Source organism: Enhydra lutris, unplaced genomic scaffold (assembly GCF_002288905.1).
Source record: "Enhydra lutris kenyoni isolate GAN:26980312 unplaced genomic scaffold, ASM228890v2 scaffoldscaffold111, whole genome shotgun sequence".
Lineage (NCBI taxonomy): Eukaryota > Metazoa > Chordata > Mammalia > Carnivora > Mustelidae > Enhydra > Enhydra lutris.
In genome coordinates this window covers 1,599,668-1,615,244 of record NW_019154195.1, presented here as the reverse complement: position 1 = coordinate 1,615,244, position 15,577 = coordinate 1,599,668, and the positions used below count along the sequence as shown (strand labels likewise).

Sequence of the window (15,577 nt, the reverse complement as noted above, 5' to 3'; positions counted from 1 at the left end):
CTAAGCACTTTACAGGCATCAAATAGTTTAAATTTCCTAACCAGGGTTTTAAGAGAGTAGTTTAATTACATTTACATGTTTAAAAGACCACCATGGCAGTTGTGTGAAGAACGAACTTGAAGGAAAGAAGACGGGATGTAGGACCAGTTTTTATATTGGAACAGTCCAGGTGAAAGGACTGTGTTTGGGAGTAGGACAATGAGAACTGAAAGGAGTGGATGAATTCCAAAAATATTTAGCAGATATATCCACGGGGCTTGATGACATACGGAGTGAGGAAGAGCTGGAGGCCTGAGACGACTCTGCAGTGTGAACTTTCTGATGATGACTAAGGTGCGCGCTTTGTCTGAAGACTTTTCCACATTCTTTACATTCATAAGATCTTTCTCCGGTATGAATTCTTCTATGTAGATTAAGGTGTCCAATCTGGCTGAAGGTTTTCCCACATTCCTGACATTCATATGGTTTTTCTCCAGAATGAATTCTCTGATGAACAGTAAGGGACTGGCGATGGCTAAAGGCTTTACCACACACACTACATTCATAAGGTTTCTCCCCAGTATGACATCTTTGATGACAAATAAGGGATGATTTTGTTCTAAATGCCTTCTCACATTCAACACATTCATAGGGCCTTTGGCCAGTATGGAGTCTCCGATGCTGAGAACGGGATGAGCTATCGCTAAAAGCCTTTCCACATTCGCTACATTTATAGGGTTTCTCTCCAGTATGAACTCTCTGATGTTGAATAAGGCGGGTAGTCTGGCTGAAGGCTTTACCACATTCGTTACACTCATAAGGTTTCTCTCCTGTATGAATTTTATGATGTTGGGCAAGGTGTGCCCTCTGGTTGAAAGCTTTACCACATTCCTTACATCCGTAAGGTTTCTCTCCAGTATGAATTCTCTGATGAGTAGCCAGCTGTGAACTGATGCTAAACGCTTTTCCACATTCTTTACATTCATAGGGTTTTTCGCCAGTATGAATTCTCAAATGACTAGCAAGGTGTATACTCTGTCTAAAGGCTTTCCCACATTCCTTGCATTCGTAAGGTTTCTCTCCAGAATGCACTCGCTGATGTTGTGTGAGTGAAGCATGATGGCTGAAGGCCTTCCCGCAGACAACGCAGTCATAAGGCTTCTCTCCTGTGTGAATTCTCTGATGGACAGTAAGGGATGAGCCGTAACTGAAGGTTTTCCCACACACTTTACATTTATATGGTTTCTCTCCAGTATGAATCCTCCTATGCTGAATAAGGCCTATGTGATCACTGAAGGCTTTCCCACAATCGATGCAATCAAAAGGTTTCTCTCCAGTATGATAATACCTCCAGTGACGAATAAGAGATGTGTTCTGCCTGAAGGCTTTCTCACATTCAATACATTCATAGGGTCTTTTGTCAGTGTGACATCTCTGATGTCGGGCAAAGGATGAGCCATCACTGAAGGCTTTCCCACATTCCTTACATTCATAGGGCTTCTCCCCAGTATGAATTCTCTGGTGCTGAGCAAGGTGTGCAGGTTGGCTGAAGGCTTTTCTACATTCCATACACTTATATGGTTTTTCTCCAGTATGAATTCTTTGATGTTGAATAAGGTGCACATTTTGGCTGAAGGCTTTCCTACATTCTTTACATTCAAAGAGTTTCTCACCAGTATGTATTCTGTGATGTTGAACAAGGTGCTGACTCTGGTTGAAGGCTTTCCCACATTCTTTACATTCATATGGTTTTTCACCAGTATGAATTCTCTGATGAACAGTAAGGGAGGAGCTGTGGGTAAAGGTTTTTTCACATTCATGACACTTAAAAAGTTTCTTTCCTGCATAGACTTTCTTGTGTTTTACTACCATGGAATTTTGGGAAAAGCTTTTCTTATCTGACTTGTGATTATAAACATTTTCTTCTATATTGTCCAGATGGACAAATTTCCCAGATTTGTTATAATTGTGATCTATTTCCTTAGTAAGGGTTTTCTTATAAGTGGTTACTTTTTGCCTGATAAATGCATCTTGACTTACCAACTGCCTCTCAATAAGACTTTCACATTTCCAATTTTCTCTGTAAGTAGAACACTCAAGTCCATAGTCTGTAATTCTCTCCATTAACACATCATCATACATGAACTGCTTCAAAAATAATTCTTGTGTCTCATATATAGATCCCGAATCTGAAAGATGACAAAAAAGCAAATGCTTCCTTTATCATGGGCTATAACAAGGGAAATATTTATTGTAGACAGGGTGGTTCAAAAATAGTGAATCCTGCAAAATCTATTATGTAACAGCACATAAACTGAAAGATATGCAAGTATATTTCAGAGCTCAGGGAAACATGGAAAAAGTGATTAAATGTAGGATAATGTAGGAAATGTAGGAAAAGAGAATTAAATGCAGGATAATGAGGTCCTAGAGAAGCAGGCTACAATAATAATAGTCTTTTTTTTATCCTATATTAACATAACAGACTATAAATTAAATACCATTGCTCTACTCTTTCCTACTTCTGGTTGACTTGCATATACAGGTAGGTTAATGTTGTTTAAGTATTAATATCATCACATAACTACTGCTAATCAAAAATCTCTACAGATTCCCAGCAACCACAAAACCGTTAAGCTTCATGACTTCCCTTGGGGTTTAGGTAAATGCCTAATCTTTTCATAACCAGAAATCAGTATTTGTATGTACCATTGCTACATGTTTCAACACAGTGAACTCCTCATTTCTCAGAGATCCCTGAACTTCAGGCTACATAGTAAGGCATTTTTCCATTCATGTTCTCATTGTCACCAGCCTACGAAGAGTGTCACTTCCCAGGCCACATCTTAATGGGGTTTTGCCATAAATCTTTTTGAATAAACTGGTTTCATAATGATATATGTAGGTGTGTATTACTATTATGAAGTTCTTTTTATTGCCACTTTCTTGCCTTGTGAGATAAAATACAGGCTTCAGGGTAGGAATAATATGCTTTAAACACTAGTACTAAGTCACTTTACATATATCACAGAAACTCAAACATTTATAAGTTCTAAATAAAAACATAAAGAAATTTGTCCTGAAGAGATGATATTAAGAGAACTTCAGGGAAAAGGTTGGCATCAAGAAAGGGCAAAAGAGGGCTCCTGGGTGGCTCAGTGGTTAAGCCGCTGCCTTCGGCTCAGGTCATGATCTCAGGGTCCTAGGATCAAGTCCCACATCGGGCTCTCTGCTCAGCAGGGAGCCTGCTTCCCTCTCTCTCTCTCTGCCTGCCTCTCTGTCTACTTGTGATCTCTCTCTGTCAAATAAATAAATAAAATCTTTAAAAAAAAAAAAAAAAGAAAGAAAGGGCAAAAGAGGGGCGCCTGGGTGGCTCATTTGTTAGGCATCTGCCTTCGGCTCAGGTCATGATCCCAGGGTACTGGGATCGACCCCCACATCAGTCTCCCTGCTCCGTGGGAAACCTGCTTCTCCCTTTCCCACTCCCTCTGCTTGTGTTCCCTCTCTGTCAAATAAATAAATTTTTTTTTAAATCTTAAAAAAAAAACAAGAAACGGCAAAAGAAAGTGCTTTCCTTTCCAATCTTATCCATAGTAAATTACTGACTAATCCAATGTTCCCTAAAGCAGTTTTCTACTATGTGTCAAGCACTATGGACACTAATGTAATAAAAGACCAGTTGTTCTTGAGGAGTACAGAAAAGGATTAGAAAGGCAAGGCGAACAAAGAAAGTAACATCAGAAAACATGAAATACCAAGTGAGAGCCCATGTGATAAAAAGTAAAACTAGTATTAAAGTTCAGAGATGGAAGAGATCAAATCTACTAAAGCAGTTCAGAAGGGCTCTGAAGTGCGAACAAGCTTTCTACCCCTTCCTACTTCCTTCTTTCGTTCCTAATGCTCAGGCCTCAGTAATTCTAGAATTGAGGCCATGAGAGTTCAATATATCTGTCACCTACGGTTTTTCTTACACAGACGATTGAGGGGAGAAATACTGGACAGAAAAAAACAGAAAGTTGGATACGTCATGGATACTTCCTATGAAGGTAGCCTTCAACACCACAACCTCCCATGGGAAACATGGTTGTCCCTTATCTTTTTGGCCCATCTCAACACAGATGCCGAGATCTCTTACTCACTGAATAAGAGTTGAATCTATACTATGACTCAATATCCCACCAATTTTATAGGCTTCAACCCCTTTTCCTTCTTCTGTTCTTCACAAGGCCAATTATTACTTCTTATCAGGGAATTCCTCCATTTCCCAATTCAAGGGAGGTGGTAGATTCCTATGCAACCAAAGTATAAAGCATATCTAAGTGGGGCTAATTTCCCTTCCAATATTTGGCTATTTGGAGGACCCTGGAAGTCTAGGATCCAAAACATCTCAAAATGTAAAGATCAAATCCTGTTATGGAAGTGAAAGGAGAATTTCATAAAGGCACAATTATCACGTATGATCTCAACATTCCCTTGTCTTTGTGAACATTCAGTTCAGTGGGGGAGGCAGAAAATAAGCATGCAAACCATAAGCAGGTTAACTATAGGCTTTCCTGAGTGTTACAAAGAAAATAAACTGGCTCGACAGAAAGTAACTGGGCTGAAATAAGGAATGTTCATTACAGAAGGTGGTCAGAGAAGGCCTCTAATGAGATGATGTTTGAGCTCTGGCCTGAGAGTCTGTGGGAATTCACAGTGCCTGGCTAGATAAGACTTAATAAACACATGCCTCCCGGGATGAAACTAGTTGGAAAACAAAGAAGGTGTGTCCAGAGAACTGAGCCCCCTTTAGAGTTTCTGGGCTGAAAACAGCCAGATCCTCATTGTGGCTCAATGCACTAATCCAGGGAGTAAATGCATGACTTAGGAGAAACATGTATCTTTGGCGGTCACACACCCCATGAACTCCCAGTCTACATGCCCATCACAAGCACAGCTTGTTCTATTCACATGATACTCCCTATACCACTGTCCTGATCCTTACAGCTTCATATTCATTCTTGTTTTTCTTATTCTCTTGTTGTGTTAATAACGTTCACAATAAAGGTGGAGGCAGAGTTTGGCTCTGGATCTTTCTTTGCCACTAGAGCATCTGATCCCCAGGACCTCTCCTTTCTCCTACCAAGGTGTCTGGAGTACTCTTTTCATTCACTGTCTCAGGGTTTGCTAGCCAAACCCAACAAGAGTCAAGCATGGACAGACAGCCAAGAGAAGGGCATAGTGGGAAGAGAAATCAGGAAGCGCAAAAGCCTGAATCAGTAAAGAGCTTGGTGAGTTCAGAAAAGGTGACCAACGGTTAAGTACAGAGCTTCTCAACTGTACTGTCAGGCACTCATCAACATCTATAAGGCAAACAGAGACAAAAGAATGATACTGCCTGTGGTCCAGAAGGAACCAAACTTGGAACTCAGATTGCGTCTGGCCACACCTGGTCTCTCAAGGCTTAGAGATTCCACAGTTGGCATACCTTTAACATACCTGAATACCTGGGTACCTCATAATTTAGAAAACTCTGCCCTAAAGTAAAGTGAAAAAGCTAAAAAATCATAGAGGATAAGGTAAGAGAAGTAGGATGGAGCTGGTTACATAAGGGGTGGTAAGGTCTTTCCTATTTGCAACAGAAAAGCAAAGAAAGATTTTAAGCACCAGGAAATATCATGATTTTCAAGCAGCACCTAATTTAGGAGTTAAGATTTAAGAAACAGAGAGGCTTATAAAGTCTAAATGGCAAAAGGAAAGAGGGGACGGGAAAGGGCTGGATAGAGATTTTTGCAAATGGAGTTATCTATTAGAGAGAAGAGATATCTAGACATTTGGGGAGTCTATGCTAAGTAGCAAAGTTTCAATTTTCTCCTCAGGCTTAGAAAGCTTGAAAAGAGTCTCTATGTAGCATAAGAAAGGAGAAAGTATCACCTTTGAAAATAGTTGAACCATTATTTAGAAAGGATTCCCCTATCTGGTTCTCCCACACTCACCTGGGAACGGGCTTCTTGTCATCTCTGTCTTCATCTCACAAGGCTCTTTCCCTTGCTCCAATAAGGAGATCACATATGGCTTAGAGATGCAAAGACCTGCATACAAAAAACAAACACACACGAAAATTGGTCATATTTGGGGCATTTCAGAACTATATGTCAGTTCCTTAATACGGGTGGAATGAGGGGCGTCTGGGTGGCTCAGTGGGTTAAGCCTCTGCCTTCAGCTTATGTTGTGATCCCGGGGTCCTGGGATCAAGCCCCACGTCGGGCTCTCTGCTCGACAGGGGGCCTGCTTCCCTTCCTCTCTCTGCCTGCCTCTCTGCCTACTTGCGATCTCTGTCTGTCAAATAAATAAATAAAATCTTAAAAAAAAAAAAAAAAACCTAGTAGAATGATAGAACACGAATGATAAGATCAAAGGGTAAAACATTTTAGAGACAGATTACATAAAGCTTCTGGCATAGTCTAGTGGGACTGCCAACAGTCAACTCTATAAAAGTTAAACAATTTTCTAAGGGAATTGGGACAGAAATTCTGCCCAGCATTTTCACAGGATCATCAGACAGCCAGTAACTGATGTACTATAAAGAGCCCCTAGAGACAGAGTTTGGAGTCTGAGCCAAGTTAACTGCCTGGAATATTACTCAGCCATCAGAAAGGACGAATCCCTTCCATTCACATCAACATGGATGGAACTGGAGGGGATTATGCTAAGTGAAGTAAGTCAAGCATAGAAAGACAATTACCATACGGTTTCACTCATATGTACGACATAAGGAATAGCATGGATGACATTAGGAGAAGGGAAAAATGAAGTGGGGAGGGAATCCGAGGGGGAAATAAACCATGAGAGACTGTAGACTATGGGAAACAGTTTTGAGGGTTCAGAGTGGGGGTGTGGGGAATGGGTGAGCCCGGTGTTGGGTATTAAGGAGGGCACGGATTACATGGAGTACTGGGTGTTATACATAAACAATGAATGTGGAACACTTCATCAAACAGTAATGATGTACTGTGTGGTGACTAACATAACATAATTAACAAAAAACAAAAGCAAAACAAAACTCTTCAGAGGAATATAACAGAATCTACAGCCTCTACAATTGATTATTTATAGTGTCTGAGATAAAATCCAGAATTATTACACCCAAGGAGAAAGAGGAAAAAGTGAATCACACTTAGAAAAATAAGCAATTGTGGTGCCTGGGTGGCTCAGTGGGTTAAAGCCTCTGCCTTCGGCTCAGGTCATGATCTCAGGGACCTGGGATCGAGTCCTGCATTGGGCTCTCTGCTCGGCCGGGAGCCTGAATCTCCCTCTCTCTGCCTACTTGCGATCTCTGTCTCTCTGTCAAATAAATAAATAAAATCTTAAAAAAAAAAAAGAAAGAAAGAAAAATAAGCAATTAATGAAGAGCTAACCAGTGATAACACAGATGTTGGAATTAGTAGACGGGGATTTAAAAACAGCTATTATATCCCTACCCAAAAACATAAAGGAAAATATGCTTAAAAATTTTCAGCAGAGAAATAGAAATTATAAAAAAAGAATCAAGTGGAAAGTTTAGAATTGAAAAATATAGTTTCTGAGATTTTAAAATTCACTACTTTTGTGTCCCAGCTGGGGTACCAAAAACAAAACAAAACAAAAAAAGCAAAAAAACCCACAAAAAAACCCCCCACAAAAAACACAACTAAAAATAAATAAATATAAATAAATAAATAATAAATAAAAATTCGCTACATTTGGGGTGCCTCGGTGGTACAGTTGGTTAAGCATCCAGCTCGTGGTTTTGGCTGAGGTCCTGATCTGAGTGTCATGGATCAAACCCTCCATCAGGCTCCGTGCTCAGTGCAGAGTCTGCCTGAGATTCTCTCTCCCTTCCCCTTCCCACTCGTGCTCAGTCTTTCTCAAATAAATAAATAAATAAATAAATATTTTTAAAAAATTCACCACATTGACTTAACAAGCAAGACACTGAAAAAGACACAAAATGAGTAAGTAAATTTGAAGTTATGTCAATAGAAATTACCTAATCTGACAAAGAAAAAACATTTTTTTAAAAGAGTTTACTTATTAATTTGACAGAGAGAGATCACAACTAGGCAGAGAGGCAGGCAGAGAGAGAGAGAGGGGGAAGCAGGCTCTCCGCTGAGCATAGAGCCCGATGCGGGGCTCGATCCCAGGACCCTGAGATCATGACCTGAGCTGAAGGCAGCAGCTTAACCCACTGAGCCACCCAGGCGCCCCGAAAAACATTTTAAATAATGAACAGATCTTCAGGTTCTAATATACTTGTAATTGAAATACCAAGAGAGACAGCAGGAAAAATTATTTGAAGAAATAAAGCCAAAAATTATTCAAATTTGATGAAAGACATATATTTAATTTCAAGAAGCTCAGTGAACCACACGCAGGATAAAAGGGGCTTCTCAGAGAAGCACTGCAGATGCATTGTTCATTCATTCATGAAACACATCTTTTCAGGGCTCCTGGGTAGCTCAGATCGTTGTTCATCTTCCTTCAGCTCAGGTCATGATCTCCAGGTCCTGGGATCAAGCCCGAGTTGGGCTCCTAGCTCAGCGAGGAGCCTGCTTCTCCCTGTCTCTCTGCCCCTGCACCCCATTCTTGCTCCCTCACTCTATTTCCCTCTCAAATAAAATCTTTTTTAAAAACATTTTAATAATAAGTAAAAATGTAAAAAGTTCCTATTGTGATTCTAAATTATGTAGAGGGGAAAATATTTTTTTTTTTTTACAGATTTTAATTTATTTATTTGACAGAGAGAGACCACAAGTAGGCAGAAAGGCAGGCAGAGAGAGAGGAAGGGAAGCAGGCTCCCCGCTGAGCAGAGAGCTCAATGCGAGGCTCGATCCCAGGCTCGATCATGACCCAAGCTGAAAGCAGAGGCTCAACCCACTGAGCCACCCAGGCACCCCTGTAGAGGGGAAAATATTCTTACCCAGTGATACCAGGTTCTGATAGTTCTCCAACATCATATTCTTGTACAAATTCCTCTGAGCAGGGTTCAGCCATTCCCACTCCTCCTGGGAAAAGTCTATTGCCACATCCTTGAACGTAACCAAGTCCTGAAATGACACAAATACACTCTTGATCAACCAAGGCTCATTTTCATGCATAACTCCAAGCTGACGCTTTAAATTGTTTCTACTTTATGTGAGAAATAGCCCTCGGAGGAGAAAAAAAATTAAACCTTTATACTATGACGCTCCAACCTAAAATAGTAGTTACTGAAGTGTTAAACTGCATGGTACGCAAGGATGCTAACCTATTTGTCGGCCTGTGGAAAAACGGACAGTGGCCACAGGGCAGTAAATAAGAGCCTCAAGGCATGGCTTATACTTGTGGTTGAACCTTTAAAAACAAAGATTATCTAAATTGATTTTGCAAACGGTACTCTATGAGTTCCTAGAAGGGTTTTGTTTCAGAAGAGAAGGGGCATTGGACTGATGGGGCTGATTTTATCTTTTCTTACATAATAAAAACAAGAAACATAATTAAAGTACAATTTTCTCATTCTATGCCATTAAGAACTAGCATGACATTCCACACCAGAGTAAACTAGATAATAATATAAGAAATCACACAGCATTAAGACTATAACACATTTAATTTGTAACATTGAGTCTAACAAACCTGTATGCTTAAGACAATAGCAAAATGAAACTGAATAAATAAAATTTTTAGTCTCTTTTTAAAATATATCTTTTTTTTTTTTAAGATTTTATTTATTTATTTGACAGACAGAGGTCACAAGTAGGCAAAGAGGCAGGCAGAGAGAGAGAGGGAGAAGCAGGCTCCCCACTGAGCAGAGAGCCCGATGCGGGGTTCGGGGCTCGATCCCAGGACTCCAGGATCACAACCTGAGCCGAAGACAGAGGCCTTAACCCACTGAGCCACCCAGGCACCCCTAAAATATATTTTTAAAGATTTCTTTATTATAGAGAGTAAGCAAGTGAGCAAGCAAACATGGGGTGTGGGCGGACGGAGGGAGAAGGGGAGAGTGTCTTAGAGTCTTAGGCAGATACCACACTGAGTGCAGAGCCCAATGTAGGGCTCAATCTCACTAACCTGAGATCACAACCTCAGCTGAAACCAAGAGTTGGATGCCTAACCAACTGCGCCACGTAGGCGCCCCTAATTTTTAGTTTCTTTTATTCCGTTTAAAGATTTATTTTTATTTATTTGAAAGAGAGAGAATGAGAGAGAGACCATAAGAAGGGAGAGGTCAGACGGAGAAGCAGGCTCCTCGCTGAGCAGGGAGCCTGATGTGGGACTCAATTCTGGAACTCCAGGATCATGACCTGAGCCGAAGGCAGTTGCTTAACCAACTGAGCCACCCAAGTGCCACCCCCCTTTTTAGTTTCTTAAAGAATTAAATGTGTTAAAAGAAAAATAAATGTCCAGTTATAATCACCAGCAGGTTGTAAGAAAATTTTTTAAAATATGGACAATTTTTTCATCTTCAGATTTATTTCCATTGAAAAGAAAAATCTTCATGCTCAGTGCCTTGCACACCAATGACAATGGTAACTGTCTATATAAAGACAAAGCTATACAAAGAATGTCTTAATTTGCTTTTTGACAGTGAACACAAGTTTAGAACAAAGGTATGATACAAAGATATTCAAAGTATGGGACTTTAGAAGATTTACAGACCTTTGAGAAAACATTTAGTGTATTTTTCAAATAAAAGTATTAAAATTTTTTGTTATTTTTTTTAAGATTTTGTTTATTTATTTGACAGAGACACAGCAAGAGAGGAAACATAAGCAGGGGAGTGGGACAGGGAGAAGCAGGCTTTCTATCAAGCAGGGAGCCCAATGCAGGGCTCGATCCCAGGACCCTGGGACCATGGGCCTGAGCAGAAGGCAGCCTCTTAACTGACTGAGGCACCCAGGCACCCCTGTTATTTTATTTTTAATTTCTATACCCAACATGGGGCTTGAATTCATGATCCCAAGATCAAGAATTCATGATTTTCTGACTGAGCCAGCCAGGCACCCTGGTATTATATATATATATTTTTTTAAGATTCACTGTGAGCTACTGGTTTTCAGGAATTTTGGTTTGCCCCTTCTAGTTAGTTGAGGCTGCCATTTTGGCTGATACCCATCATTTCCCATGTTCTTATAAAACCAAATGCATTCACATGAATTTATCAAGGCAAGCAGAAGTAGTCACATTCTTTCCAATATTTAGTATAATTTGGTCACTAGTAAGGCAATTAGGTGTTTTGGATATTCCCACAGAAAAATGAATCTGATTGCTTGTGATCCTGGTACTCTGGCTAATTATTTGGTATGTACACCATCAGAATTTTCCCAGTGTTTATATAGGTATCTTTATATGCATTCTTATTTTTTACTGATAATCTTATATTCAATTAAATAAATTCTAATTTTTTTTTAAAGATCTATTTGTTTATTTGACACAGAGAGAGACAGTGAGAGAGGGAACACAAGCTAGGGGAGTGGGAGAGGGAGAAGCAGGCCTCCCACAGAGCAGGGAGCCCAATTCGGGGCTTGATCCCAGGACCCTGGGATCATGACCCAAGCCAAAGGCAGATGCTTAATTGACTGAGCCACCCAGCTGTCCAGAGACTTGCACATTTCACTGTTTAATGTATACGGATTCATTTATTTATGTCTATCTGCCCCCGCCCCCCGCCCCGAAAGTAAGTTCCACAAGGGCACGGTCTTTGTCGATCTAGCTGCACCAGCAGAATCTAAAAGACCATCTGGCATATACAAGATCAAAAAGTATTTGCTCATTAAATAACTTTAAAATAACCAGCAGAGCTTTAAAAAAAAAGTTCCCAATTCTAAAATTTGCTAGAAAAATAAACTTGTAAGAACAGTCAAGGGAATTCTGGAAAAGATGAGTAATGGGAAGAATGTTAGCCCTTCCACCTTACAAAACACTGTTAAGTGCCCAAAGACAAGGCAAAAATTTCCCCAAATGTGCTTTATACCACAAAGTATTCCAAGGCGTAAATACACCCACTGCGATTTTATTCAGAGTCCCCAGGCAGAAGCAGATTGATAAAATGCTCACAGCTGACAAGTTGAACAGTTCTGAAGAATGATGTAGGAGAAGAAACAATGGTAATAAATGCTAATCTAGACTGTTCATTCACAGAACACTATAATCTGCCAAAGAAGGGTTCTGGTAAATACATACCCCAGGCTTTTGGTTGAGAACCCAAAGAAAGGACTACACCCCAGAACTGATGGCGAACCAGACATAAACCAGCTTTCAGAAGCACTGAGGCCCTGCTTCTAATCATCTCAGCTCCTGACTGGACTATGCCTGAGCTGATCTCAGCACAGATACGCACCGCAGGCAAGAGTAAACCATCTCCATCAAAGTACACAGGAGGAACCTAGATATGCAGTACAAAGTCGGTGTTCAACAAACAAAAAATACCCCACAATGACGGGGTATGTCACTGGGACACAGGAGTAGCTAAAAGAGCTCCTAACGACCAAACCTAGAACCTGAGCAACAAAATAATGTAGTATTTATTATACCCTAAAGTATAAAATAAATATGCATGAGTCCATGCTAGCTAATACAAATAAATGACTGGATAAAGAAATGGTGGATTTAGGCAGAAAATGGGGAATTACACAAAATAATCAGACATTCTAAAACTAAAAATGTGGGGCGCCTGGGTGGCTCAGTGGGTTAAGCCTCTGCCTTCAGCTCAGGTCATGATCTCGGGGTCCTGGGATCGAGCCCCACACTGGGCTCTCTGCTCAGTGGGGAGCCTGCTTCCCCCTCTCTCTCTGCCTGCCTTTCTGCCTACTTGTGACCTCTCTCTTGTGTCAAATAAATAAATAAAATCTTTTTAAAAAAATAATATAAAAAATAAATAAAACTGAAAATGCAATAAATGGAAGCTATGATTCAATGATGGACCTAATAGCAGATTAGAGAATTGAAGAGAATTAGAGCAAAAGTAAAATATACATAGAGTAAAAAAGATCTAGACTTTAAAGATTTTATTTATTTATTTGACAGAGACACAGCAAGAAAGGGAACAGAAGCAGAGGGAGGGGGAGAGGGGGAAGCAGGCTTCCTGCTGAGCAGGGAGCCCGATGTGGGGCTGGATCCCAGGACCCTGGGACCACGCCCTGCAACCACCTCCCCACTCCGCATGGAGTCTGCTTAAGATTCTCTCCCTCTCCCTCCGCACCTCCCCACCTGCTCGTGCACTCTCTCTCTAAATAAATAAATAAATATTATTTTTTTAAAAACAAACAAACAGAAATACAAGTAAAACTGAATGTAGTCCAAGGCACCTGGGTGGCTCAGTCGGTTTAGCCTCCAACACTTGATTTCAGCTTAGGTCTTGATCTTGGGATCATGGGATCAAGCCCCTAGTCGGGCTCACGCTCAGCAAGGAGTCTCCTTGTTCCTCTCCCTCTGCTCCTCTCCTGGCTTGTACATGCGTGTGTGCAAGCACACTCTCTCTCCCCTTCTCTCTCAAATAAATAATAAATAAATAAATAAATATCTTTAAAAAAAAACTGAATGTAGTCCAGCAACAGAATCAAGTATAAGATACAGGGAGCATTCCAAATTAGTTAAGAAAGAGATGAGTTATTCAACAAATACCACTGGGCCAAACGGAGAGGCAAGTGGGAAAACAAGGAACCCTTGACTCATTTAGGACAGATTAAACATTTAATGTAACAACTTAATGTAAATTAAATTTAATGTAACAACTTAATGTAACTTTGGACCTTACCCTCACAGGAAAAAAAATGACAAAAATCAAACATAAACTTACCAGAAAACTATGAGAGGTAAAAACAAATCTTTTAGAAGAAAACTGGGTATCTACAGATGTTGGAGTAGACAAGGATTTCTTAAACAGGATCCATAAAAACATAGAAGGGAAAACCTATCTATGTATGAATAGAATTCCCTGAAAGATATGGTTGTCTCCTACGAACTGGAAGGCAAGGGGCACCTGGGTGGTTCAGTGGGTTGAAGCCTCTGCCTTCGGCTCGGGTCATGATCCCAGGGTCCTGGGATCGAGCCCCGCATGGGGCTCTCTGCTCAGCGGGGAGCCTGCTTCCTCCTCTCTCTCTGCCTGCCTCTCTGCCTACTTGTGATCTCTGTCTGTCAAATAAATAAATAAAATCTTAAAAAAAAAAAAAAAAAGAACTGGAAGGCAAAAAAAATCACTTTTATGTCTTAAATTTCAAATATACATGATATGGATATCATATATGTAATTTGCAAAAATTGACTAGAATAAGGTTTTTTAGCTAAACAAAAAAAAAAATTTAAGAACTTAAGGACAAAATTAGAGATCTGAACAGAATTCAGCTTGAAGGATGACTCAATGCATTCTAAAAACAGAAGAGGGCCAGCAAATGCACATTTTACTTGGAACCCCACTCACTGGTACTGAGACACCTCTATTCCACATAACAGAAACCCTATCTTTTCCCAGGCGTCAACACTGAACCAAGAGTGAAGTGGAAAGAGGGGACTCAGAGCGGGCTCTGTGCCTCATCACACTCGGTTTCACTTACCCATCAGGCAGCCTGAGTTAGCACGCTCTGGGGAAAGTGGGAACCAGGCCAGTCAAAACCACTGTTAATCAGAGAATTTTCAAAAGAAAAGACGCATTACTAAGTCCTGAAGAGTAAGACTTTTACAGATGAGAATGGAAATAACTAACCTGGGATATGGCTTTAACTAGTTCAACAGTCATTTCCAGCCTTCCTCGCTGGCTTCTCTCCTGGAGAACAGCAGTGTCCTAGAGGACAGGCGTGGAGAGAGAGAAAGGGCAGTGAGGAGATGAGGCTTGTTCTCCACTCCCGGAACCATCAGCCTAAAAACTCTGTCCTCCCCTTCTTCCCCCGGCTTTCCTTGCTACCGCTGCCCAAACCACCGCAAGAGTCTGGGCACCTACAGCCAGTGAGGACTGTAACCTACAATACTGTTTCTCTTATGCTCGAGTTCCTAAATTTAATCTTTTTTCCGAAAAGTTGCCATCCCATTCTCGGTCTTATTTTTATCGGTAAACGTGGTTCTTTCCCTCTCTGCATCTCTGCTTCAGGCTTCGACACAATCTACAATTTGAAAATCTTTGCATCGGGCTCCCTGCTTCTCCCTCTCCCACTCCGCCTGCTTGTGTTCCCTCTCGCTGTGTCTCTGTCAAATAAATAAATAAAATCTTAAAAAAAAAAAATCTGACTCCTCAATGCAACAGACGCCAGGGTTATCACTCTCCACCCAATCCCCACAGGCCTGGCCTGCATCTCAGGCTGGGACAACGGACAATGGGGTAACTTAGCATCTGATTCTGCCACCTTCACTCTCATCTGTCTTCAGTCCCTTGGTTTCCCCTCCTTTTTGCCACCCAGAACTGAAGGTGTCGCCTGCTCCAGTCGGGGGCTCTAGTCAGTCACCTCCCCCCATTGCTTTTTACTGGAATCCTTGAACTGGGAGCAGGGGGTTCTACTCTAGGGTTCTTACCTCAGCAACACACAACACCGAAACCCAACACACACCAAGAAGCTGGTGCTATGGGTCTTCCAAGTAGTGTCCCCATACACACCCGGCACTCTGGGCCAGC

At 41.0% G+C, this 15,577-nt stretch overlaps 1 protein-coding gene across 3 annotated transcripts in view; it reads right to left on the bottom strand.

The window, feature by feature from the left end:
• LOC111139543 (zinc finger protein 470) overlaps positions 1-14,746 on the bottom strand; it is a 90,281-nt gene extending 75,535 nt beyond the window's left edge. Inside the window, exons 1-7 of one of the 3 annotated variants that reach the window (XM_022491847.1) lie at positions 14,678-14,746; positions 8,918-9,044; positions 5,963-6,050; positions 5,064-5,071; positions 1,410-2,168; positions 660-1,070; positions 107-407 (exon numbers count right to left, since the gene is read on the bottom strand). In XM_022491847.1, the coding sequence (XP_022347555.1) occupies positions 151-407; positions 660-1,070; positions 1,410-2,168; positions 5,064-5,071; positions 5,963-6,050; positions 8,918-9,044; positions 14,678-14,710 (1,683 nt within the window). In that variant the 5' untranslated portion in view covers positions 14,711-14,746 and the 3' untranslated portion in view covers positions 107-150. Of the gene's footprint in view, positions 1,111-1,409; positions 2,169-5,063; positions 5,072-5,954; positions 6,051-8,917; positions 9,045-14,677 lie in introns of those variants that run through there. The other 2 variants (XM_022491843.1, XM_022491844.1) reach the window with 2 other exon arrangements.
• Positions 14,747-15,577: the final 831 nt, after the last annotated feature.